At 47.1% G+C, this 27,881-nt stretch overlaps 1 protein-coding gene across 4 annotated transcripts in view; it reads left to right on the forward strand.

Moving 5' to 3' along the window:
* CPAMD8 (C3 and PZP like alpha-2-macroglobulin domain containing 8) overlaps positions 1-27,881 on the forward strand; it is a 171,509-nt gene that overhangs the window by 22,886 nt on the left and 120,742 nt on the right. For all 4 annotated transcript variants that reach the window (XR_012896754.1, XM_075903346.1, XM_075903344.1 and 1 more), the window contains exons 4-10: positions 10,140-10,305; positions 10,464-10,516; positions 11,064-11,081; positions 11,726-11,780; positions 11,899-12,012; positions 14,709-14,793; positions 24,657-24,765. Coding sequence is in view for 3 of the 4 variants with exons in the window: in XM_075903346.1 (XP_075759461.1) it covers positions 10,140-10,305; positions 10,464-10,516; positions 11,064-11,081; positions 11,726-11,780; positions 11,899-12,012; positions 14,709-14,793; positions 24,657-24,765 (600 nt within the window). In the remaining variant the exon portion in view is untranslated. The remainder of the gene's footprint in view (positions 1-10,139; positions 10,306-10,463; positions 10,517-11,063; positions 11,082-11,725; positions 11,781-11,898; positions 12,013-14,708; positions 14,794-24,656; positions 24,766-27,881) is intronic.

The raw sequence follows: 27,881 nt of genomic DNA on the forward strand, positions 1-27,881 counted from the left end.
ACTAGTTTTTAAGTCTAGATGCGCTAATTCGAATTAGCTTAGTTCGAATTAACTAATTCAAACTAAGTTAGTTTGATTTAGTGCTGTAGTGTAGACATACCCTAATACTGAAAGCCATGGATGGTCTCAGGTCCATCGTCAACCTGTAAGAACTCAACGCATTCATAAATAAATTCAATTTCAGCATGGTGTCTCTGGTCTCCATTATCCCATTCCTTGATCCATCAGACTGATATACTACCCTTGACTTAAAGGACACTCTATTTCCACATATCCATCATGCCATCTCACAGGAAATAATTCAGATTTATAGTAAACGACTCCCACTACCAATTCACAGTTGTGCTGTTCAGCTCCTCGGGTCTTCACAACATGCATGTCGGTTGTAGCAGCATTTCTACACAAGCATCATATACAGGTGTTCCTGTATCTGCACAATTGGTTGATCAAAGGCTGTTTCAGACTCTAGATAGACACACAAATCCAATCGATCAGAGCTACATTCAACAGACTAGGCCTACTCCTGAATGAGGCAAAATCAATTCTGTCTCCAGTACAGAAGATAGAAATTATAGGGGCTGAGACCAAGCCAAAGCATATCTACCAGAGTCCAGATTTCAGTCCCTGGTCGATATCATTCAGATTTTTTTTCTGGGTCCTGATGTGAGGCTGACTGGTCTGTAGTTCCCTGGATTGTCCTTCTTCCCTTTTTTAAAGATGGGCACTACATTTTACTTTTTCCAATCATCCGGGATCTCTCCTGATCGCCACGAGTTTTCAAAGATAAAAGCCAAAGGTTCTGCAATGACATTTGCCAACTCCCTCAGTACCCTTGGATGCATTAAATCCAGACTCATGGATTTGTGTATGCCTAGCTTTTCTAAATAGTTCTTCACCTGTTCTTTCTCCACCCAAGAGCTGCCCATCTCCTTCCCATACTGTGTTGCCTAGTGCAGTAGTCTGGGAGCTGACCTTGTCCGTGAAGACAGAGGCAAAGAAAGCATTGAGTACTTCAGCTTTTCCTACATCATCTGTCACTAGATTACCTCCCTCATCCAGTAAGTCATCTGTCCAAGTTTCCACTTCTTGTAAGCTTACTTTTTGTGGTTAAGCTCACCAAGGATTTCCCAGATAAGCCAATCTGGTTGCCTACTTCATTTGCTTTTCTTCCTGTGCCTTTAATAAGAATCATAGAATAATAGGACTGGAAGGGACCTCGAGAGGTCATAGAGTCCAGCCCCCTGCCCTCAAGGCAGGATCAAGCTCCGTCTACACCATCTCTGACAGATATCTATCTAACCTGTTCTTAAATATCTCCAGAGAGGGAGATTCCACCACCTCCCTTGGCAATTTATTCCAATATTTGACCACCCTGACAGTTAGGAATGTTTTCCTAATGTCCAATCTAAACCTCCCCTGCTGCACTTTAAGCCCATTACTCCTTGTCCTGTCCTCAGAAACCAAGAGGAACAAATTTTCTCCTTCCTCCTTGTGACACCCTTTTAGATATTTGAAAACCGCTATCATGTCCCCCCTTAATCTTCTTTTTTCCAAACTAAACAAGCCCAGTTCATGAAGCCTGGCTTCATAGGTCATGTTCTCTAAACCTTTAATCATTCTTGTCGCTCTTCTCTGTACCCTTTCCAATTTCTCCACATCTTTCTTGAAATGTGGCGCCCAGAACTGGACACAGTACTCCAGCTGAGGCCTAACTAGTGCAGAGTAGAGCGGCAGAATGACTTCACGAGTTTTGCTTACAACACACCTGTTGATACAACCTAGAATCATATTTGCTTTTTTTGCAACAGCATCACACTGTTGACTCATATTCAACTTGTGGTCCACTATGACCCCTCGATCCCTTTCCGCCATGCTTCTTCCTAGACAGTCGCTTCCCATCTTGTATGTATGGAACTGATTGTTCCTTCCTAAGTGGAGCACTTTGCATTTCTCTTTATTAAACCTCATCCTGTTTACCTCTGACCATTTCTCTAACTTGCTAAGGTCATTTTGAATTATGTCCCTATCCTCCAAAGATGTTGCAACCCCACCCAGTTTGGTATCATCTGCAAACTTAATAAGCGTACTCTCTATCCCAATATCTACATCATTGATGAAGATATTGAACAGTACGGGTCCCAAAACAGACCCTTGAGGAACTCCACTTGTTATCCCTTTCCAGCAGGATTTAGAACCGTTAACAACAACTCTCTGACTACGGTTATCCAGCCAATTATGCACCCACCTTATCGTGGCCCTATCTAAGTTATATCTGCCTAGTTTATCAATAAGAATATCATGCGAGACCGTATCAAATGCCTTACTAAAGTCTAGGTATATGACATCCACCGCTTCTCCCTTATCCACAAGGCTCGTTATCTTATCAAAGAAAGCTTTCAGATTAGTTTGGCATGACTTGTTCTTCACAAACCCATGCTGGCTATTCCCTATCACTTTATTACCTTCCAAGTGTTTGCATATGATTTCCTTAATTACCTGCTCCATTATCTTCCCTGGGACAGACGTTAAACTGACCGGTCTGTAGTTTCCTGGGTTGTTCTTATTCCCCTTTTTATAGATGGGCACAATATTTGCCCTTTTCCAGTCTTCTGGAATCTCCCCTGTCTGCCATGATTTTTCAAAGATCATAGCTAAAGGCTCAGATACCTCCTCTATCAGCTCCTTGAGTATCCTGGGATGCATTTCATCAGGACCTGGTGACTTGCTGACATCTAACTTTCCTAAGTGATTTTTAACTTGTTCTTTGTGTATCCTATCTTCTAAACTTACCCTCTCTCTGCTTGTATTCACTACGTTAGGCACACCTCCAGACTTCTCGGTGAAGACCGAAACACAGAAGTCATTGAGCATCTCCGCCATTTCCAAGTTCCCTGTTACTGCTTCTCCCTCCTCACTAAGCAGTGGGCCTACCCTGTCCTTGGTCTTCCTCTTGCTTTTAATGTATTTATAAAAGGTCTTCTTGTTTCCCTTTATGCCTGTAGCTAGTTTGATCTCATTTTGTGCCTTTGCCTTTCTAATCTTGCCCCTGCATTCCCGTGTTGCTTGCCTATATTCATCCTTTGTTAGTTCATGTTAGCATCGTAGGGGATTCTACCCATCAATTCCATGAGGGAGCCAAAGTCTCCTTTCTGAAGTCCAGGGTGTGTATTTTGCTACTCTCCTTTCTTCCTTTTGTCAGGATCCTGAAATCTACCATCTCATAATCACTGCTGCCCAGGTTGTCACCCACCTCTACTTCCCCTACTAGTTCCTCACTGTTTGTGAGCTGCAGGTCAAGCTGCGCTTGGCCACTGGTCGGTTCCTTCAGCACTTGTACCAAGAAGGTATCCCTGACATTCTCAAAAAAACTTCCTGGATTGTCTGTGAAAAGGTAGTCCCAATTCCTTCACCAGAAGCCCATCTTTCCTCTCCCAACTTTAAAATATCAGGAGTTAGGTTTTGTTTCTTTATGAAGAAACTTATTTTATAAGGTCTGATGCCCTCTGAAATCCTGTACATTTCCTGCTTTTTGCTCTAATGTCCTGTTCTCCCTCAATCCATGTGCCTCATTTGGGCTTTGTCTTGCTATGCTGCATTAATCTGTTTCCTTTAGGGCTGATTGTTCTTTCCATAGCTCATTATGCTAAGAACATTCAGATTTATTAGACTTTTTATTTGGTTTTGGTTTATGGTGGTCTTGGTGATTTGACAAGAAAGATTGCAACATATTGGATGTCCAAAGCCACCAGAGTTGGTCTATGAAGTCACTGTTATTCCTTCCTTTTGGCAGTTTTCAGTTATGGAGCATGATTATTCATTTGGGTAGTGGGTTATTCTTTGCCTTAGTTTATCTTGTTAGGAGCAAGAGTGGTCTGTACAAAGCACCAATTTTTATTGCTGAAAGGATAGTGGTGGAGTTCACTGTTAGGATCTCTAGATTGTAAGAAGCTAGTTTTAGACTGAACTTATTTTTAAGGGTTCACTTATTTATTCTGGCATTTGGTGAAGGGCTGCCATCTTCCTTGACTCTTCCACTGACAACATTAACAGTTCTGTTTGTGGATACATTTTCAGCATGCTGTAGATTTATTAGTCAAATGTGCTGGCCAGAAATAGAATAGAAGAGTAGAAATATAGGGCTGGAAGAGACCTCGAGGTTATCAAATCCAAGTCCCTGGGCTGAGACAAGATACCTAGACTATCTCTGCCAGGTCTTTGTCAAACCTATTCTTAGGCCAGGTCTACACTAGATAAGTTTAAATCAAAATATGCAACTCCAGCTACATTAATTGTGTAGCCTGAGTTGACATACCTTAATTCGAATTTTAGCACTGTCCTCATAGGAGGTGGTCAGAGGGAGAAATGCTCCCATCAACTTCCCTTACTCCTTGCTACAAGTAGGAGTACCAGCACTGATGGGGCACCCTCAGCATTCAATTTGGAGGGTCCTTACTATACCTGCTAAATTGAACGCAAGCAGCTCAGTCTTCACAGTGACATGGACTTAAAAACCTCCACTGACAGGGATTCCACAACTACCCTTGAAAGACTGTTCCAAAGCTTAACTACCACATATAGTTCGATTCTCCACCCCCCCGCCGGTAGGTCTACACTTGCTCCCTATCTCGAGATAGGCATGCAAACGTAGTGTACCGAAATTGCTAATGAAGCGCGGGATTTAAATATCCTGTGCTTGATTAGCATAACCGCATCCAGGCGCCATTTTGAAATCGCGTTATTGCGAAATAAAACGCCCCGTGTAGCAGTGTTATTTCGAGAGAAAACCCTTCTCTCAAAATTACTGTTGCTCCCCATTTTATGATTTATATTAAATATAAATCTCTCTCCCTTCAAATTAACCGAATTTTTTCTTATCTTGCCTTCAGTGGACATGGAGAACTATTGATTGCTGTTCTCTTTATAACAGCCAGGTCACCACCCTACCTCAGGTTAGAACTCCCTCCCAGAATTTGAAGACTTTTTTCAAGGTATCTATTCAGTCTTCTTATTTCAGGAATCCTAGAATCCTAGGGCTGGAAGAGACCTCAGGAGGTCATTGAGTCCATCCTGCCCAGAGCAGGATCAACCCCAACTAAATCCTCCCAAATACCAGGGCTTTGTCAAGCCAGGTCTTAAAAACCTCTAGGATCTAAATTCCACCTCCTCCCTAGGTAACCCATTCCAGTACTTCACCACCCTCCTACTGAAATAGTTTTTCCTAATATCCAACCTGGACCTCTCCCACTGTAACCTGAGACCATTGCTCCTTGTTCTGCCATCTGTCACCACTGAGAACAGCCTCTCTCCATCCTCTTTGGAACCTCCCTTCAGGAAGTTGAAGGCTGCTATCAAATCCCCCCTCCCTCTTCTCTTCTGCAGACTAAACAGACCCAAGTCCCTCAGCCTCTCCTCATGATCAGGGGGCTGGAGCACATGACCTATTTTGGTTGCCCTCCTCTGGACCCTCTCCAATGCATCCACATCCTTTCTATAGTGGGGACCCCAGAACTGGACGCAGTACTCCAGGTGTGGCCTTACCAGAGCCGAATAAAGGGGAATAATAGCTTCTCTAGATCTACTGGAAATGCTCCTCCTAATGCACCCCAATATGCCATTAGCCTTCTTGGGTACAAGAGCACATTGTGCCCTTGTATGAATAAACTTGCCAAATTGTTTTAGCCTTTTCTCATAGGTCAGATTTTCTAAAGTTTATCATTTTTTATGTTCTCTTCTGTAATATCTGTGTTCTTCAATTTATCCATCCTTGCAAAAGTGTGATGCCCCGAGTTGGACTCAGTATCCTAGCTGAGGCCTCACCAGTGCTGAGTATAGTGGAACAATTACCTTCTGAATCTTGCATAGGACATTCCTGTTAGTACACACCAGAATGTAACAAATAATATTAATGTATGATGTAGGTGTTAACATTTCATTGTCTCAATTAAAAAAAAATACAGCCCTGAATATTAGCCGTTCTTGCAGCTACATCACATTGCTGACACAGTATCAAACCAAGAAAGGGCAGAGTGGTACCAGGAGTCACTAGAAAAAGTTAAATATTGAAAGTGTCTCGTGCTCAAACTCGGTTCAGTTCTTCTGGTAGGAACATAAGTGTTTTTTCTTTCTAATCACTGCTGTCCCCCAAGATGTGCTAACACCAACCAGAGAACCTGGCCTTGTTCAATAAGGAAAAAGGTATGCTTTTTAAATGTTTGCAAAGATGATCTCTTATGCCAGAGAGTCTGAGAGGGTATGTCTACACTGCCACCCCAGTTTGAAGTAGGGTGGCTAATGTAGGCATTCGAACTTGCAAATGAAGCCCGGGATTTAAATATCCCGGGCTTCATTTGCAGTTCCCGGGCGCCGCCATTTTTAAATGCCCTGTAGTTCGAACTACCTGCCCATGGCTACACACGGCGTGGACTAGGTAGTTCGAATTAAAGCCGCGGGCAGGTAGTTCGAACTACGGGGCATGTAAAAATGGCGGCGTCCGGGAACATGCAAATGAAGCCCGGGATATTTAAATCCCTGGCTTCATTTGCACGTTCGAATGCCTACATTAGCCACCCTACTTTGAACTAGGGTGGCAGTGTAGACAGACCCAGAGGGAGTTTGCGTGAAGGAGGAGGTTGTGACCTGGGGCAGGGAATTGGAGTAGAAGGTCCAGAGGAGGTCTGGGAAGGAATTGTGACCTGGAGCCGGGGGCAGGAGGATGTAGAACAAAGGTGGACAAGATCTGGCCCTCCAAGCCTTTTCATCTGTCCTGTGTCTTGCCTCTGCAGCACAGAGCAGTACTGTCCAAAATATCTCTCTGCGCTGTGGGAGAGACTTTGTTGGGGGTAGGTGCAGTTGGTGATGCCTCCCCCTGCAGTGCAGAGAGATTTGAGCAATCTGGGGCTGCTTGTAGGCAGGGAAGCCTGCCTGAGAGTGCTACTGTCTTAGAGCTGCCTCTGGTACCCCAGCCCCTCCTGCACCCCAGCTCCCTCCCAGACTCTGCACGCACTCTTGCACCCCTCCCCCAGGTCAGAATCCTCTCCTGCTCCTATACCCCCTGGACTCTGCTCTCCTGTCTTCTGCCTCAGGTCACCATTCAAACGCTCTGTACCCTCTTCCCTCAGCCTCAGGTCAGAACTCCCTCCCAGACCCTGCACCCATTCCTGTATCCCTCCTCCAGACTAGAATCCTCTCTTGCAACCATAGTCCCTGCACTCTAATTCCTTGCCCCAGGTCACAGCCCCCTCCTTCACACAAACTCCCTCTCAGACCCCACATCCTCTCCTGTACCCCAGTCCCCTACCCCAAATCCCCCCCTCTTGCAAGTGCAGAGAGCCACAGGGAGCAGCCAGCTGTTTTAGCTCAGCTGCTCTGTGTCACAGAGGTGAGATACAAGAGGGATTGAAAGGCCAGATCTTGCCTTCCCCTGTCGTACACATATGTAATCTTATCTGTATGTACCTATTCTATTGGCTTTGGGTCACGTCTTATCCTGTACCCTGTTCCTGACTTCTCTCACCATTACGATGGGTCTTTCTTTAAACATCAAATTTAACCCTAATTTTAAGAACAGGGTAAAGATCTTAAACTGCAGGAAGATTTCATTGCTTAGTAATATAACATGATTAGCCAGGACTGGGGGAGTTCAGCTCAGCAGGAGATGCATAGGCATCTGCTTTGTTTTGGGTGATGGAGGAAGGGAGAGGGGGCTTCATATTGTGATATTGTCATAGCTACACCCGGAACCACTCAGGTCAGCTGTTCTCATGGCTGGGCCGCTGTGAGCCACACGCGTGCTCACGGCCCGCGCCGTTCTGCTCACGGCCCCTAGCACACTAAGTCACATCCTGCACCTGCAGGCCAGATCACACACACCGTCCCAGCCTGCATATGCTAGCAGTGCCAGCGGCAGCTCCGGGACCTGGGCATAAGGTTAGTGGGGGAGGGGGATTGGGTTAGAGTGGGGAAGGAAGGTGTCTTGCTCTGGGGAAGGGGAGCGGAGGGGAGGAGGATTGGGTTGGTGGTGGTATGCATGGCATCCCGGCCGCTCAGCACGCTGGCCGCTCAGCGCACACACGCCAGCGCCTGGAGGGAGACGCGGCTGTAGAGGTGGCAGCAGCTCCGGGACCCAAGAATTAGGTTAGAGCCGGGGGGCTGCCTGGCACTAGTCTGGGGGAAGGGGAAGGGAGGGCGGTTGGGTTGGGGGGGGGGAGTGCACACGGCATCCAAGCAGCACGTCTCAAGGCAGGACGCTCAGCACATGTGCTTGGAGGGAGACACTTGTGGCTGTAGTGGTGACTCTGTCTCTGGGACCCGAGAATTAGGTTAGAGCCCAGGGAGGGGGATTGGTATAGAGAGGGGCCAGTACCTGGCTCTGGGGGGGTATTAGATTGTGGGGGAGGGTGTGTGTGCCTGGCTCTGGGGAAGGGGAGAGGGATTTGGGCTGGGTTAGAGCAGGGGTGTGTGTGCCTGGCTCTGGCTCTAGGGAGGGGGATTGGGTTAGGGCAGGGGGGTGCCTGGGGAAGGGGAGGGGAAGAGCAGCTAGCGTGCTTCCTGAGACCCAAGATCCCCAGGTACTGGCCTCAGCTGTCTCTGTTCCCTCCTCCTGGCCAGAGCCCCCCACGAGTACCTTGCCCCAGCACCCCTGCCCCCACCAGCACAGTTGGGGACACATTAGTGAGGCTTGGGGGGGTTTAGAGCGGTTGGGGTCTTTTTGCATCTCACTTGGGTGGCCTCGACTGACTTTTCTGTGGGTCAGTGACCCCTGACTCAAAACAGGTTCCCTGCCCTTCTCAGAAATAAAGACAACGCAGAAACATTTTGTGTTTGACATTTTATTTCAAAATGAAGCCTGGCCAACAAGCCCCCAATTAGGGCCAAGCCCCCATCTGGCCGCAGCATCATAACACTCCTGCACCCTCCTCCCCCGAACCTGAAACCTGAGCCTATCATACACTGGAACCCACTGTCCTGAGCCTCTCATCCTCAAACTCCTGCACCCCCAAATTCTCAGTCTTCTGCCACAACACTCCTGCACCATCCACACACTGCAAATCTGTGTCCTGAGCCCATCATACTCCTAGCCTTCCTGCCCCTCATGTACCCCAGCCCAAACTCCTGCACCCTCTCAGCCACAAGCCTGCGGCTTGCTCAGCACCCCAACCCTCCGCCTGACCCCAACACTCTCCAGCCTGGAGCATCCTCTTCTCTACTTCCTCCTGCACCCAAATTCCCTCCCACAGCTTGCACCTCTCACCCCTCCCCAGTGCTTTTTTTGTAAGCCACAATAGCGGTGGAGACAGCGTGAAGAGCCAGGGCAAAGTTGTTGAAACAAAAAAAAAAAGCCATGCCCTGGGATGGATGTACCAGCACCTATTTTCCCCGAGCACGGCGTGTTTTGTTGAGCGCAAAAAACAAACAAACAAAGCAACCCCCACACAATCATGCAGCACTGGGGGAAAATAGGTGCTGGTCCTAGGGCACAGCTGCTTCTTTTTTTTCCCAACAACTTTGCCCCGGCTCTTCACGCTGTTTCCACTGCTATTGTGGCTTTTTGTCTGGAACGGGTTGGCCACCCCGGGCTACACTGTGGGGTTTTTTACCGAAGAAGGTATGCAAATTGTGCTTGTATTTGCATATCATCTTCTGGGTTTTTTTCTGAAAGAGGATTTTCCATTATTTGGCCTGTCTACATGGGGCCAAATGTCAGAAAAAGAAACCTCTTTCGGAAGCCCCCTGTACACCTTGTTTTACAAGGAATAAGGAGGGGTTTTTTCTGACATTTGGCCCTGTGTAGATGGGCCAAATATCGGAAAATCCTCTTCCGGAAAAAAAAATGGAAGAAGATATGAAATTGCAAGCACAATTTGCATACCTTCTTAAGAAAAAAAAAAAACCCATGGTGTAGCTGCACCCTCTAAGTTTGCCTTATAATTGTAAAATATCTGTGTTTTGCATTTTCTACTGACTGCACACACACATGCTCATAGTTGCACACTGATGTAGTGGGTGTGTCTTCCCTTCTCCTTTAGAGGTGAATGGTCAGCTGTGTTGATGAAGTTTTGACACGAATAAATCCTGTTTTCTCATGTAAGCACAAAGATTCTTTCAAGTCCTCTTTCTTGACCTCATGGTCTGCTTTGTAGGTGCCTTCAGGACTACGTGGACAAGCACATTTGAAAATCTGGGGCAACCGGCACCTAACAGAGGAAGGTTACATCTTTCACAACTATACCACAGTAACCATAGATAGCAAAGGGTCATCTGTGTTCATCCAGACTGACAAGCCTGTCTATAAACCCAAACAGAAAGGTAAAGTAGCCTTCATGAATCTCACAGCCTTCACTTTTGCATGCAAAGGCTTTAATACTTAGACCAGAACTTCTTTTAAAGAATAGTTCCTGGAACCACAACTCTTGTTGAGTACCAGCTTTGATGATTAATCAGTTTTCCTTTTTCTCCCTTTTTAGTGCTGATAAACCTGTTTATGGTCACTTCTGACCTGCGACCGATCAATGAGAAGGTAAGTGAATGGCTTTCCTTCCCATTGTAAAATGTCTTAAGTGTTCAGCATTTCCTGTGCACATGCACGGAGTTACACAGCAACGTAATCAACAGTTGTTCCCTTATTCTTCAGTTGTTGGGTGGTAATTCACGTGTTTGTTAGGATGTTGTGGTTTTCTGAATTTGGCCATGTTATAGACAAAGGAGAAGGAGTAATGATAATCTTGCTTTATGTAGGTATAATACTATAGTGAAATGAAACATAATTAGGCCAAAGCAGCTGAAAGACGAGTATTTGAGGGGCTAGCACTTTGACACTGATTGTATAGGAGCATCTAGAGGCCAGGATCAGTCACTTAACCAGAGACTTGAGAGGCTAGTTTTCAAGTGAAATGCTTGAGTGAAATGATTCTTTGACCAAACTGCTCTTTCAGATACACTGATATTATATTATTATATTATCAGAAATCCTGTGGCATACCGTGCTTATGCCAGGCTCACAGCTTTTCATGAGATTGAAAAATACAGCTTTGTCTCATGCGTGTCTTATTCTTTGTTTCTTTCAGATTGAAGCCTACATAGTTGTGAGTATCTGCCATTTAGCAAGTGGCATCGTTACATAAGGTCATTGAGGCCTTTCTAAAGGGAGCAAGTCATAGGTTCATGCTCTGCCAGATTTATCATCGCCATCACTCCTTTGAGCTCAGGAATGTTTTCCCATGAATGCCTCTTCAAGGGAAAACAGAACAAATTGGTTACATCCCCTGGGGTTTATGAATATAACAACCTTACCCCATCTCTCTCATTTTGCTTGTAACGATACATTCTTATGCTGCATCTGGCTGGGGTAATATGATTGTCTCTGCACCCAGACATATGGCAATGGACTTATTAGAAATTCATGGAGATGGAGAGATCTTGCTGGGTTATTCATATATCCCTCTCCCTTTCTTCTTTGTTTTGAAGTGAATATGGGATCCTTTCTTTGACCATCCCCTTTAAACTAATTTATCTGATAACAAACGGAAGAGCTGGTCCCATGATCTGTACATTTGTTAACTGACTGACTGGCTTTAGTGCTGACACAAAATATCCCAAGCAATGGATCATTATTGTTTTTTTAGCAATTGATGCTAATTATTTGTATAAAAGTAAGATTTTCAGTTAAAAGTACTAGTGAAATTTACCTTTGTTGTGATAATGTCTCTTGTCCTAAACCATTTTCTAGGATCCTCGGGGATCTCGGATGATAGAATGGAGCAATATGAAGCCACTCTGTTGTGGTAAGTTTCAGCATGAGACAGTTTTCTGCTTGTCTGCCTTTGTGGGGTTTTATTGAAATAAACCTTTCCAGAGATTGTGAGCCCTCTCTGAATATCAGTGTCTTTTCTTTTCACTTAGGTATTGTAAATATGAGTTTCCCCTTGTCTGATCAGCCAGTATTTGGTGAGTGGTTTATCTTTGCTGAAATGCAAGGGCACACATACAACAAATCCTTTGAAGTTCAGAAATATGGTAAGTTATTGCCTGAAAGTCAACTTTAATCATAATCCCCACAATACTCAGAATCCTGTATGAAACATTTTTTATTTAAGTTGAAATAACCAAGAAATGATGTATTAAAAAGTCCAGGAGAAAAAATCATGTTAATGTAACGTTGCAGGAAATGCACCCTTGAATTGTAACAAAACAAATTGTTGATATCTTCTTTATATTATAAAGGGGTTTGTATGCATCATTATGTGACACAATCATGCATATAGGTAACAAACAATTCATTTGTTGAAGTTATTTTAATTCAGTCACTAAATTATTTTCCTTCCCTCACCAGATCCCAACTTGGGACTCTGAGAATTCCTAATCATTGCCCCTCTCTGTTTTACTTTTATTGCTCCCTACCCTATCTCAGAGTCTCTGGGGGTATGTCTACACTACAAAGTTAGTTCGAACTAACGGACGTTAGTTCGAACTAACTTTCATAGGCGCTACACTAGCGCTCCGTTAATTCGAATTTAAATCGAACTAACGGAGCGCTTAGTTCGAACTAGGTAATCCTCTTTCCACGAGGATTAAGCCTAGTTCAAACTTACTAGTTCGAATTAAGGGCTGTGTAGACCCTTATTTCGAACTAGTGGGAGGCTAGCCCTCCCCAGGTTTCCCTGGTGGCCACTCTGGCCAACACCAGGGAAACTCGTCTGCCCCCCTCCCGGCCCCGGAGCCCTTAAAGGGGCACGGGCTGGCTACGGTGCCCGTGCTAGCAGACCCTGCACCTGGCACGGCACAAGCCAGCCACCCGATGCCCCCCAGCCCTCCTCCTCTTCCCGGGACCAGGCTGGCGGCTCACGGGAGCTTGCCCGGGACCGCAAGAGGCGGGCACCCACCTGGGCTAGTGCGGACATCGTGGACCTCGTCCACGACCTCCGCACTAGGCACAGGAAAGTGGCCGGCTAGGGCAGGAGAGCTGCCAGCCTGGCCACCCAGGAGCAGGTGTGCATGAAAATCAAGGGGATCCACTGAGACCCCCGACCCTGAGCCCTGAGCTTACAATGGCCATCCTGGGTCAGACCAAAGGTCCATCTAGCCCAGTAGCCTGTCTGCCGACAGCGGCCAACCCTAGGGACCTTGGAGGGGATGGACCGAAGACAGTGACCAAGCCATTTGTCTCGTGTCATCCCTCTCCAGCCTTCCACAAACCTTGGGCAGGGACACCACTCCTACCCCCTGGATAATACCACTCCATGGACCCAACCTCCATCACTTGATCTCACTTCCCTTTAAACTCTGTTCTAGTTGGAGCCTTCACAGCCTCCTGCAGCAAGGAGTTCCACAGGTTGACTCTTTGCTTTGTGAAGAACAACTTTCTGTTATTACTTTGAAGCCTGCTACCCATTCCTTTCCTTTGGTGTCCTCTAGTCCTTCTTTATGGGAACTAATGAAGAACTTTTCTGCATGCACCCTCTCCACCCAACCCCTGCTTTTAGAGACCTCTATCCTGTCCCCCCTCCGTCTCCTCTTTTCTAAGCTGAAAAGTCCCAGTCTCTTTAGCCTCTCTTCATATGGGACCTGTTCCCAACCCCTGATCATTTTAGATCCCCTCTCCCAGCCTCTCTCTTCCCCTCTCCCACCTCCTTTTCCCAGTCTCCCCCAGTTTTGTTCAATAAAGACAGATTCCATTTTTGAACACAATTGTCCTTTATTTTGTACATCAAGAAGAGGGACTAGGGAAGGGTAAGTGGAAGGAGGTGAGGGAGGGATGGGGTATGCACCCCTGATGGGGAGGACTGGGCTGGCTCTGCGGGCTTCTGGGGGTGGAAGCTCTCCTGCAGCCCCCCAATTGCCCCCTCTCCCCAGATGGCAGCCTGCGGCAAGTGCAGCCGGGCTGATGGCCGAGTGGTGTGATGTGCCCAGTGTGGGTACTCCGGGCACTCCAAGCCAGGACTGTCTGTCCGGGGTGGGGGTCGGGACCCTTTAAGCGCAGCCCTCGGCTAGCCTGAGACAGCAGCTCCACGCTCTAAGTCCTCCTCTGATGCCCTGCCGGCACTGCTTCCGGCCAGCCTTAACCCCGCTTCAGGGTCCACTCAGTGTGGACTTGCTAGTTCGAATTAGCAAAACGCTAATTCGAACTAGTTTTTAGTTCTAGACGCGTTAGTTCGAATTAGCGCTGTAGTGTAGACGTACCCTGGGTGATGAGAGATTGGGTTTGTTTCCCCCCATATCCCAATATATAATATCTGACCCAATCCACGGAGGTATTTGTACTGTGCTCAGTGCTCCGGTCTCTGAATATCTTCAGACCACATTGATTCCTAAAATGGTGGTGGGAGGGACTGCAGGAAATGCACCATGCTCCTGCCCCTGGCTCCAAGAAGTAAAGTATTGTGTCTGCAGCCCAGCCTATAAATGAAGTTTTGGGTTTAGTTCTCTAGCTCAGATCCTCCATATGGGACCATGATGTACAAACATGGGGGAGCTGATCCCTAACTTGTTCTGGAGAATGGTCACTAATAGCACCTTTCTAGTAGGATTCTGATTTGCTGCATTAGCTGATATTGTTATGTTGCTTTTGTTTTCTATTAAAGATTCTGTCTCCTCACCTTGCCTGATGCACTCTAACCACAAGAATGGATCTTGTCAGAGGTGTATAGCAGTTAGTGTATCCTACATTCTAAGATCGTTCTAAAACATCTTTTCTCTTTTTCTTTCCATTTTAGTGTTACCAAAATTTGAGCTGTTGATTGACCCTCCTCCATATATCCGAGATCTTGCAACTTGTGAAAAAGGAACTGTACATGCCAGGTAGGGGACATGTCATAGATATAGTCCCATATTTTATAAATTGCAGTGCAGTTGTGGGATGGTGCAGTCATCTAAGCTCAGAGACAGCATGTGTCTCATCCCCAGAACTTTCCAGCATGACGTCAGAGCATTGTCAGATTTTCCTGTGACACGTGGTCTTCTGGCTTCCACATTAAAGTTTCTAATTCCTCCATCACCTATATATCGCTAGTTATATTCTGTACTGTGTGTTGAGTGAATCCTTCATGCATAAGGCCTCTGGAGGAAGAGGAAGCTACTCTGATGTTTGGCTTATCATTTTTCTTCATGTTAAGGTCTGCTACAATGGGTATTTGATTCCTAATCATGTCCCAGGATTGCATTTGCTGTTTGAGGAGAGGCTCCCTGCAGGTCTGCTTTAGTGTTGAGGCAGCTAGTGCAACAGGCTTCTTATTTTGAAATAATAAACCCTGCTTCTCATCAGGAATAACACCTATTTTGAAATTGTTATTTCAAATAGGGTTAGTGTGAATGCTCAGCTGCTGCTGTTGCAAAATAATTGGCTTCCAAAGGCCTTTCTCAGCTGCCCTGGCCAAACCCCTGACAACTTTAATGCTCCCTTCTTCTTTAGTCTTTAAAGCTGCAGGCAGAAGGAAAGGGGCTTGTGGCACCACACTGGCCCTACCAGCTCTGTGCCATACAGCAGCACCCTGCACTGCATCAATGGCAAACCCCAGTGCTCACTTTGAGCCCCCCCATGGCTGTAAGCATTCCAGCAGCTGCCTCTGAAGCCCTTGGCCAGGGGAAAAAGAGGGCATTGGCCTGGACTGGTGTAGTGATCCTGGATCTCGTAGAGGCCTGGGGCGAGGAGAGGAACATCCAGGATCTCCACACCAGACACCAAAATGCCGATGTCTGTGGAAGGATAGCCACCAGCCTGGCCAGAAGAGGCACGTCAGAACCCTGGACCAAGTGCGCATGAAGATTAAAGAACTGTGTCAAGGATACACGAAAGCCAGAGAACAAAGTTCCCACTTTGGAGTGGTACCACACACCTGCTGCTACTTTGAGCTGCTGATTGCCATCCTGGGAGCAAGGCTGGTTACTTCTCCCCCATCATCAACTCTGGCCTAGACATGCCTCTCGTCAGCCTCCAGGAGGGCAGGGCTCTGGAGGAGGACAGTGGCAACAAGGAGGATGAGGAGCAGGCCAGCCTGGACACCATGCCTGCGAGCCAGGAGCTGATCCTCAGCCTGGAGCCAGTCCCAGGGTGTCGCCCATGGCTCAGACAAAGCCAGAGATAGAACTCACCTGAAGCGCCCTAACTTTCCCTATCTACATGCGGGGGAGGCAGCGGGCTATGAGGGGCTGCACACTCCTTGCTTGGCCTTCTTGGCATGGGGCACGCACAATGTGGATGCACATGAAGCAGCAGTCTGGAACACTCAATGCCGGGAGGCCCTCCCATAGGAACTCCTCACTCCTTCTCACAAGATTCCTTACTCTGGACTCGGTGATGGGACTCCTTCCCATGACAAGCCATTACTAAGGAAACACACAACGTGTGGGTCATGGAAACACACAGCATGCCACACACACCACCAGCTCGAGCCTGCACTGAGGTCAAGTGCGGCGATGCAGTGGACACCAATCCCCTGCACGGGAACCTGCTGGGGGAAAGAAGAGGAAGGGACCCCAGTACCACTCTCTCCAGCAAGTGGCTTCTACCACTCACACACACTTCCCCCAACATCCTTACTCCCCCTCCAGCAGGCAGGGATAGAAGTTCTCTCTCTGTGGGATGCCGCCAGTGCCATATCTGGTGTGTGTGTGGAACACCGTAAGAAGCCAAGCCACCTCATTCCCCCCTCCTGCCCGCAGGCTCCTGGCCTGGCCAGCAACTTCCCATATCTGCTTGTCTCTGGAACATGGGGGTAGCGAGGATCCCCTGGGACATTGCACATGGCCATCATCTGAACTGAGACCTTTGGTGTCAGCTCAGAGATTAGGGTTCATGTACAGTGTCTCCTGGGATGACTGCCCTTGTCACTTTTCTTCACAGCTGAGCCAGCTGCAAGTGTGGTGCATCCAACACCTCTTGCGCCATCCTTCTAGCCCCGCAAGAGCTGCAGGTGACATAGGGTATGTCTACACTACCCCGCTAGTTCGAACTAGCAGGGTAGTGTAGACATACCCATAGCGATTACTTTGTGCAGGAATACCTCTAGTGCCTCTATTCCTTGAACAGGAACTTTGAGGAGGAGCACCAGGAGCACTGGGTGGACCGGAAGCTGAGGAGGAGGATCTGACCAGCAGGAGACCATGTGCTCCTTTTATCGCCACAGTCATGGAGCATCTGGTCATGGCTATTGATTGGTCCACCAGCCACCTCCCACCCCCTACCCCCACCTCCTGGCTTCTCCTCCTTATAGCCCTCCTGGGGCTGCTGACGCCTGTGAACATGTGGTGCTGGGACCTCTTAGGCAGCTGAAGTGTCCCGAGGTATCAGAGGCAGGCACCAGTCCCAGCCCCATCCCTGATACCCTCCTCCCGCTTCCTCCTCCCTCCCAGGTTTCTTTCTCCAGTCTCTCCTTGTTATATATTCCCCAAATAAAAATAAGACAATTGTTTTTTTTATTTGATCTATAGGGGAGGGGGGAAGCGAGGGCTGGGGAAAGAAAGACACCGAGGGGCAATGCAGAGGCCTCTTGTTGGGAGGCCCAGGGGAGTGTGTCACAGGTGTCCTTGGCTGAAACTCTCCCTCAGGGCCTTCTGGATGAGCAAAGCTCCCTGCTGGGCTCGCTGAATGGCAGCAGTGTCTGGCTACTCAAAAGCTTTGGCCAGCCACTAAGCTTCTGCCCCCACACTGGCAGAAAAGTCTCCCCCTTATTTTCACATATACTGTGAAATATACACAGCAAGCTGCCACCACCTAGGGGATCTTCTGGTCGCTGAGTTCCAGGAGAGTGGGGAGACTACAGAACCTCCCCTTGAAGTGGCTGAAGGCACTCTCCACTACTACGAGGCCTCTGCTGAGCCTGAACTGTTCTTTTGTGAGGTCCAGGCGGCCACGTAAGGTGTATCACTCTCCGCCCCCTCCAGATTGGGATGGTAAAACCCTGCCGGGTGAACTTTTGAACCCTGGGGCGGCACTGACCCGGGGCAGAGACTCTTGGGGTGTTGGACTTTTGGGACTCTGGGGGATTCGTGGCTGGGGGAGGGTCTTCACTCATGTTTGGTCTATGAATCCGAGTTGTGGTGTTTCCCCAAGTTAATGCTGATGTCGGTTACCTCATGTTATTAAAGGTTTGCTGCTATACTGAGGCTCTGTGCTTGCGAGAGGGGAAGAATTGCCTCTTTGAGGCACCCAGAGGTGTATGTAAGATTTCCCAGGGTAGGGGCTTGAGCCAGTGTTGTATTATCTTGTTGAGAGGAGACCCTTAGATACTGAACCCGGCCCTTGCTGCTATTAATTCGGCCTGGCAGAAGGGTTACAGAAATATAAAATCACAGGATTGCAAGAGTCTTCAGGTGGTCCCCAAGTCCAAGTCCCGTCCCAAAGCAGGACCAGCCCCAACTAAAATATCCCAGGCAGGGCTTTGTCGAGTAGGGACTGAAAAACCTCTAGGGATGGAGATTTTACCACCTCCCTAGGAAACTCATTCCAGTGCTTCACCACTCTCCCATTACAATAGTAAAATAGTCAAACTGCATGAGCATGGTCCCGACGGTTGATCTCCCCGTGCCAAACTGGTTCCCGATGGGGCGGTAGCTGTCTGGTGTGGCGAGCTTCCAGAGTGCAATGACAACGCGCTGCTGGAGGGAGATGGCAGGTCTCAGCCGGGCGTCCCATTGCCAGAGGGCAGGGATGAGCCGTACCTCCATGAAGGTGTTCTTCCACATGCGGAAGTTCTCAGCCACTGGTGGTCATCCCACTGCTCCATGGCAATGTGGTCCCACCAGTCAGAAGTGGTCTCCTGCCACTAGAAGCAGTGGTTCACAGTGTGCAAGGGAGGATGGAAAAGTATGTGGTGTATGAGGAGCGCCTGAGCCTGGATGAGGAGGTCCCCATTCCAGGCTGGTTGTCATGCTCCTGCAGTATCACATGGGCAGTCTGCATAAACTGCTCCAGGAAGTGATGTAGGAGGTCTAAGGGTATGTCTACACTACCCCGCTAGTTCGAACTAGCGGGGGTAATGTAGTCATCCACAGTTGCAAATGAAGCCCGGGATTTGAATTTCCCGGGCTTCATTTGCATGAAGCCAGCCGGTGCCATTTTTAAATGCCGGCTAGTTCGAACCCCGTGCTGCGCGGCTACACGCGGCACGGAGTAGCTAGTTCGGATTATGCTTCTAATCCGAACTAGCTGTACTCCTCGTGGAACGAGGAAGCCTAATCCGAACTAGCTACTCTGTGCCGCGTGTAGCCGCGCAGCACGGGGTTCGAACTAGCCGGCATTTAAAATGGCGCCGGCCGGCTTCATGCAAATGAAGCCCGGGAAATTCAAATCCCGGGCTTCATTTGCAACTGCGGATGACTACATTACCCTCCTAGTTCGAACTAGCAGGGTAGTGTAGACATACCCTAAGAGACTAGCACTGCTTTGCAGCAGCTCCAGCTCCATGTTGGAATTGCTATGGTGTCTGCAAGGGCAACCAGAGCATGCAATGTGAGTTTTCTGTCCCTCAAGGAGGTAGGCAATGGAGAAGAGTGTGAAAGGTGGCTGTAGAGAGGAGCCCCTTTAATCACGAGTCTCAGCCTCAGGAAGTAGCTGCAGGAAGTGATTGCTGTCCTGACACCCTGCCCGGAGTGCCTCCAGGGGGCTTTAAATGCAGTTCAGCCTCCAGTAAGTGTGGACTTGCTCTTTTGCTATAAAACTGTAGTTTTGTGATGGGGACTTGTAGTGTGGATGCACTATTTCAAAATAGTTATTGTGGGGGTTATTATTTCAAAATTACTTATTTGGAAATAAGCGTGTAATATAGACATAGCCCTAGAGACTATAAACTATGTTGTATGTCAGCCTTGCCCGCCCTGCCCCAGGGGTTTGGCCTAGCCCATGAACTGTGTTTGTTTGCTTACCCCACCCTGTAGTAAAGGCCTGGGCTTAATGGGGACCACTGTGGGTGTCTGTTTATTTGCCTGGGCCAGCCCCAGAGTCTAGGCTTATAGACTGAAGCCCTGCTGGACCACAGGCTGGGGGGCCCTTGTCTATATAGGGCACATTTGTTTGTCCTGGGCTTACATAGATTGGAAACAGGGTGTGTGCTGGCCAGAACATAGGCCTGAGCTCCAGGACTGAGTTGGTTGGATTACATGCCCACTCAGATGAAACTAATATTGTACTCTTCATTCATTCTTGAATGAAATACAAGAAATACCCTTTCTTTCAAAGTCTGCTCTGTGGGAACATGGACAATCTGAGGGAATAGAATCATTGAATCATAGAGCTTGAAGAGACCTCAGGAGGTCATCAAGTCCTGCCCAAGGCAGAACCATCCATCATAGGCATCCTTCGATCCCAAAGGATCATGGGTTTGCGCCCCTGTTGGACTGATTCGAGCAGCGTCTTCTGTGGCTGTGCAATCCAATCCAGGAATGGCAGTCCTTTCTGCACTGTGAGCAGCAGTAGGCAGATGTCGCTCTGGTATCATGGGCACAGATCTTCCTGAGGGCTCTCTTGTCTTCTGCTTCCTTCACCAAGGTAGTTTCACACATAGCAAGAGCTTCCTTCACTCCCTGTTTCCAGGCATACTTGTCTAAGGTGAGCAAATGCCAGGTGTTCACACTGATAGAGAGAGCGCTGAGGTCATGCTTGCACGTGTCCTTATAGCGCAATTTAGGTTGCCTTTTCGGCCTCTTTCCAGACGCCAGTTCGCCAAAGAGAAGGTCCTTCGGTATTCGGCCATCCAACATACGTGAGACATGGCCAAACCAGTGCATACACCTCTGTTTGAGAAGGGTGAACATGGAGACAGTGCCCGCCCTCTCAAGCACTGCTCTATTGGGGATCTTGTCCTGCCATGAGATACCAAGTATACGCCTAAGGCAACGCATATGGAATGTGTTGAGCCGCTGCTCTTGTTTTGAGCACAAAGTCCATGTTTCACTAGCGTACAACAGTGTGCTCAAAACACAGGCTGTGTAGACCTGCACCTTGGTGTGTACAGTGAGCTTATTATTGGCCCATACTCTCGTCGTCAGCCTGGAGAACGTTGTGGCGGCTTTTCCAGTGCGCTTGTTAATCTCGCTATCAAATGACAAGTTGTCCGAGATCGTAGAGCCTAGGTACACGAACTCATGGATGACTTCCAGTTCGTAATCTAACACACTGATGAATGGCTCGTTACCCACGCTTTGGCCCATCACCTGGGTCTTCTTTAAGCTGATTGTGAGGCCGAATTCCATACATGCGTCCGCAAAGCGAGTTATGAGTGACTGCAGTTCCTGCTGAGTGCGAGCAGCAGTAGCTGCATCGTCAGCAAAAAGGAACTCCCTTAGACGCTTCGTAAGCACCCTGGTCTTTGCTCTAAGCCTCAACAGTTTGAAGAGGTTGCTGTCCATTCTCGTGCGGAGAAAGATGCCCTCTATAGCAGTTCCAAAGGCATATTTGAGCAAAACTGCAAAGAAGATGCTGAACAGTGTTGGAGCCAGCACACACCCCTGCTTCACTCCGCTGAGAATCTCGAAGGGTTCGGATGTAGATCCATCGTATACCATGGTCCCCCTCATGCCATCAGGAAGGCCCTAACAATGCTGAGCAGAGTTGGAGGACAGTTGATCTTAGCCAGAATTGCGACCAGATCTTTTCTACTGACAAGGTCAAATGCTTTGGTTAGATCGATGAAAGCAATATACAAAGGTTTGTTCTGTTCCCTGCACTTTTCTTGTAGTTGCCTAACAGAGAAAACGATGTCTATGGTGGACCGTTCAGCTCTGAACCCACACTGAGACTCAGGGTAGACTCTCTCTGCAATAACATGGAGCCTCTTCATGACAACACGTGCAAATAGCTTCCCCACGGTGCTGAGAAGGGAGATGCCGCAATAGTTATTGCAATCGCTTTTGTCACCCTTGTTCTTGTAGACAGTAACGATGTTAGCATCCCTCATATCTTGCGGTACGCTGCCTTCTCTCCAACATTGGCAGAGTATTCTATACAGCTCTGAGACTAGGGTACCGTTAGCGCATATAAGGATTTCTGAGGAAATACCACCTTTCCCTGGGGCAGGGCAGGACCAACCCCAACTAAATCAACCCAGCCAGGGCTTTGTCAAGCCGAGACTTAAAAATTGCTAGGGATGGAGATTCCACCACCTCCCTAGGTAACCCATTCCAGTGCTTCACCACCCTCCTAGTGCAATAGTTTTTCCTAATATCCAACCTAGACCTCTCCCACCACAACTTGAGACCATTGCTCCTTGTTCTGCCATCCGTCACTACTGAGAACAGCCTCTCGCCATCCTCTTTGGAACCTCCCTTCAGGAAGTTGAAGGCTGCTATCAAATCCCCCCTCCCTCTTCTCTTCTGCAGACTAAACAAACCCAAATCCTTTAGTGTCTCCTCATAGGTCATGCACTCCAGCACCCTTAAAATTTTGGTTGCCCTCCCCTGGACCCTCTCCAATGCGTCTGCATCCTTTCTATAGTGGGGGGCCCAGAACTGGACACGGTATTCAAGATGTGGCCTCACCAGAGCCACATAAAGGGGAATAATCACTTCTCTGTATCTGCTGGCAATGCTCCTCCTATTGCACCCTAATATGCCATTAGCCTTCTTGGCTACAAGGACACACTGTTGACTCATATCCAGCTTCTCATCCACTGCAATCCCCAGGCCCTTTTCTGTAGAATTGCTACTTAGCCATTCAGTCCGCAGCCTATAACAAAGCTTGGGATTCTTCCATCCCAAGTGCAGGACTCGACACTTGTCCTTGTTGAACCTCATCAGATTTCTTTTGATCCAGTTCTCTAATCTGTCCAGGTCATTCTGGACCCTATCCCTGCCCTCCAGCATATCTACCTCTCCTCCTATCTTAGGGTATGTCTACACTACCCCGCTAGTTCGAATTAGTGGGGGTAATGTAGTCATCTGCAGTTGCAAATGAAGCCCGGGATTTGAATTTCCCGGGCTTCATTTGCATGAAGCCAGCAGGCGCCATTTTTAAATGCTGGCTAGTTTGGACCCCGTGCCACGCGGCTACACACAACAAGGACTAGCTAGTTTGGATTAGGCTTCTAATCCGAACTAGCTGTACGCCTCATTCCACGATTAGAAGCCTAATCCGAACTAGCTAGTCCGTGTCGCGTGTAGCCGCGCAGCATGGGATCCAAAATAGCCGGCATTTAAAAATGGCGCCGGCCGGCTTCATGCAAATGAAGCCCGGGAAATTCAAATCCCGGGCTTCATTTGCAACTGCGGATGACTACATTACCCCCGCTAGTTTGAACTAGCGGGGTAGTGTAGACATACCCTTAGTGTCATCTGCAAACTTGCTGAGGGTGCAATCCATTCCCTCATCCAGGTCATTAATAAAGATGTTGAACAAAACCAGTCCTAGAACAGATCCTTGGGGCACTCCGCTATAAACTGACCGCCATCCTGACATCGAGCCATTGGGCCCGACAGTCTAGCCAACTTTCTATCCATCTTACAGTACATTTATCCAATCCATATTCCCTTAACTTGCTGGCAAGAATATTGTGGGAGACCGTATCAAAAGCTTTGATAAAGGCATAAGAGTCATATCTCTTGTCATGAGATCTGCCAGGCAGCCATGTGACCAAAACTTCACCAAAGAGTACATATTGAACATCATGTCTTTAGCCAATGCCCTTTTTCAGCAGAAGTCTCCTTCTTGCCTTACAGTCCAGGAGAACATGCAGTATATAATATACTTAATGTTGATAGTCCATATTTAAAAGATGATCCTGCTGCCTACTCTGGCATAGCTGTGAAAAATACCATTGTAACGAATCTATGGTGTTTAGCACAATGAAGATAGGAACATTTTTCTCTGCCTACTTAAAATATCCTTTCTTTGAGTCATCTGTAATTTAGAAAGGTAGAATAGAATTATCTACAAATCTGTAGACCTTATTGCTCAAAGAAGGAAAAATTTTAGCTAAGCCCAGATGCACTTTTCTATTAAATGGATACCTTTTCAAGTTAAAAGTTGCACAGTAGGGAAACAGGTCTTCATCTTGATTATAATAATTTAAATGTGAAAGGATGCACTGAATGCACTTTCAATCATTTCTGTAGTTTGTTTATTTTTTTTGCATTTCACTGTCTTGGATAGTGCACGTAGACAGCTCAGTTTTACTTTCGGGTTCTTTTCATTGTGCTGGCATATGACTCCTGTGTCTGAATGTAAGATAAATGCTGGTATTTAAATTTTAAAGGGAACTGTTTCCACTGAAACTTTTAAAAGTAATTGCCCATTCCTCGCAGAATGAACATGAAATGTTTATATTGTGGCAGAGTCTACATGCTTATTTTCAACAGAAAAAAAGGAAAATATAGGAATTAGAAGAAGATTGTGCTGAGTTAAAAAAATACCCTAAAACAGATGGAGCTTGAGATTAATCTGACTTTCAAGTCAGCTGGTCCCTGTTAGTCTGGATGCTTCTGTGTACAAAAGCCAGCAGAGGTAGAGACGGGATCTTTCTGTTTTCAGTCTAGTTTAGATCAACTGTTTGCCAATTTTTCATGTAAAAGCTTTCACTGAGATATTAACAGTTGTCATTTAGAAATAGCTTCTTGTGGTGGCTTTTATTTTCTGAGTTCTGGGTATGACAACCTGTGGGTCAAGCATGGGGTTAATCAAGGAAATGGAGAGGATCCAGTCTGAGTTTTTCATTTTCTTGCTTATCCTATTTCAGATACACATTTGGGAAACCAGTGACAGGAAAGCTAACTGTCAACATGACTATAAATGGAGTAGGGTACTACAGGCATGAAGTGGGACACCCAGTCCTCAAAACCATAGAGGTGAGTGGGACCATTAAATCAGCTTCAATAGGAATTTCTGATCTGTGCCAATAGATGTCAATATCAATATCAGAGTCTAAATGTGTCACCTAAACTACACATGCTAAAAATACTAGAGCATAAAAACACTAACAAGAAAATATTAGAAGCAAGAGGAAGACCAAGGACAGGGTAAGACCCTTACTCGACGAAGAGGGAAAAACAATAACAGAATTTGGAAATGGTAGAGGTGATTAATTACTACTTTGTTTCAGTTTTTACCAAGAAGGTTGGTGGTGATTGGATGCCAAACATAATAAATGCAAGTGAAAATGGGATGGGATCAGAAGTTAATATAGAGACAGAAGGGCTGTGTCTAGACTGGCAAGTTTTTCCGGAAAATCAGCAGCTTTTCCGGAAAAACTTGCCAGCTGTCTACACTGGCCGCTTGAATTTCCGGAAAAGCACTGACGATCTATTGTAAAATCATCAGTGCTTTTCTGGAAAAACTATGCTGCTCCCATTCGGGCAAAAGTCTTTTTCCGAAAGACTTTTGCCCAAAAGGGCCAGTGTAGATAGCATAGTACTGTTTTCTGCAAAAAAAGCCCCGATCGCGAAAATGGCGATCGGGGCTTTTTTGCGGAAAACTGCGTCTAGATTGGCCACGGATGCTTTTCCGCAAAAAGTGCTTTTCCGGAAAAGCATCCTGCCAATCTAGACGCACTTTTCCGAAAATGCTTTTAACGGAAAACTTTTCAGTTAAAAGCATTTTTGGAAATTCATGCCAGTGTAGATGTAGCCCTAAAGTTTAAAATTACTTAATCAAATCAGATATCTTCAAGTTACCAGGATCTGATGAAATTCATTCTAGAATACTCAGATGGTCCCATATTTTCCATTTCTCCCCTCCAATCAGTATTGGTGGGTCCTAGTGTTGGTGGAATCCTTGCTCACTAGCTGCCCATCTACTAACCTACTAGCTTTCTTTGACAGAGTAACAAGCTTTGTGGACGGGGGGAAGTGGTAGATCTGGTATATCTAGAGCAGTGATCTCCAACCTTTTTACACCCAAGATCATTTTTTAAATGTCAGGAGAAGCCAAAATCTACCCAATCCCTTCCCCAAAACCCCACGCCTTCCTTGAGGTCCCTCTCTGCTCCCCTCCTCTCCATCACTTACTATCCCCAACAGTGGGTTGAGACAGGAGGTGCGAGCTCTGGGGTGGGAATGAGGGATTTAGGTGTGGGAAAGGGTAAGAAGTGCAAGCTCTGGCAGGGAATTTGGGTGCAGGAGGAGGTGGAGAAGGGGATGCTGGCTTGGGGAGGGAGCTCCAGGCTGGGAAGTATTGGGGTCAGGTGAAGGGTTGGGATGTTGAGCAAGCCACAGGCTTGTGGATGTGAGGGTGCAGGAGTTTGGGTTGGAGTGTGTGAGGGGCTCAGGGCAGGGAGGTTGAGAGTATGTTGGGCTCAGGACACAGATTTGCAGCGTATGGATGGTGCAGGAATGTTGTGGCACAAGACTGAGAATGTGGGGGTGCAGGAGTTTGGGGATGTGAGAGACTCAGGACAGGGGAGTTCCAGTGTATGATAGGCTCAGATTTGGAGTCTGGGGAGGTGCAGCAGTGTTATGATGCTGCAGTCAGATGGGGGCTTGGCCCCAATTGGGGGCTTGTTGGCCAGGCTTCATTTTGAAATAAAATACTATGTCACACACAAAATTTTTCAGCATTGTCTTTATTTATGAGAGGGGCGGGGAACCTGTTTTGATGCAGGGGTCACTGATCCACAGAAAAGTCAGTGGAAGCCACACAAGTGAGATGCAAAAAAACAACCCCTCCAAAAAAACCCCAAGCTGGGGGTAGGTGACTGACCAGGAGGGAGGAGGCAGGAGCAAGATGCTCGTGGGAGTGTGGCCAGGGGTAGAGTGCTGATGGGAATCTGACCAGCAAATGGTTTTTTAAACTAGCAATTGCCCAATGCTTTTACAGGAGGGGAAAACTGAACCAAACTGCACTTAACTGATTACAAACTTTGTGATTATAATTCGATTCTATTAAATCACCATCTCTAATTCGCTCAAAGCAGCGCAGCATGCAAGCAAAAATACAAAAACAAAGCCAATATAATGATAATATAAACTCTGTCCACAGCCAGCCCCTCTATGGTTATTTTAGGGCAGCTGGTGGAGTAAATCTACCTTTACATAAATCTATCTTTACAACTTAACAACTCCTGGGTTTCTATTTCTAACACTTATACTTGGCCTAAATACAACACCACTACACAACACAAGATTATACAATTTACACAGTATGGTTAATAGAACTCAGTTACACTCTACAGAATTACACAGTGAAATAAACATGTTTCAACTATTAATTAAACCAATAACTAATATATTTAAGCAATACTTACAAATCCAGCAATAACAGCATAAAGACACACTGGAACTCGGAGCATGCTCAGGACTCGCGCACCCCTATCTTTGACTCGAAGGGTGAGGAGGTAGCTTCAGGGTGATCAATCCTTCAGCCGGACAAAAAAGACAAGTGCCCTCAGCACTCAGAACCTCGCTGAACAAAGGGGTCGAGGGAGTTTTATAACATAACCTGATATCCGGTACCTTATTAGGGTCTGTTCCCTGGCCGGGCCTGATAGGCTGGTAATGAGGTAGTGTGCAAAATTGCCCTATAGGATTTTTCATGATGCCCGCATGATGGTCCCATGGACAGTGCCGGGTCTGGGCATGGTCAGTGTGCATGGCAGTTGCGTCTTATCTCCCTATGCCTACCTTCAAGGACTGGTCAAGAGAGTCTTATTTATTTCTTGCAGCTGTGCTCTGTCTTTTCATGCTCACTTCCCTGTTCTTAGATTCCTACAAGGTTAAATTCCGTTCACAGAAAGCTGCATTGTGTGCTTACAAGTTATGCTTTCTCAGAGTGTGACAGCGGCCTACATTTTCTGTGAGGGGTCTATGTGTGGCAGAATGGGCAATGCGCACGCGAGGCCATGGTCAAAAGGACCTGCTTTGCGACACATGCCTCATAACCAAATTTATTCTGCCTGTGGAGGGAAAAAATTAGAGGGAACCCTGATAATCAACTTAGGGTGCATGCAGAAGGGAGCTCAGGGTATGGG

The sequence above is a fragment of the Pelodiscus sinensis genome, chromosome 19 (assembly GCF_049634645.1).
Source record: "Pelodiscus sinensis isolate JC-2024 chromosome 19, ASM4963464v1, whole genome shotgun sequence".
Lineage (NCBI taxonomy): Eukaryota > Metazoa > Chordata > Testudines > Trionychidae > Pelodiscus > Pelodiscus sinensis.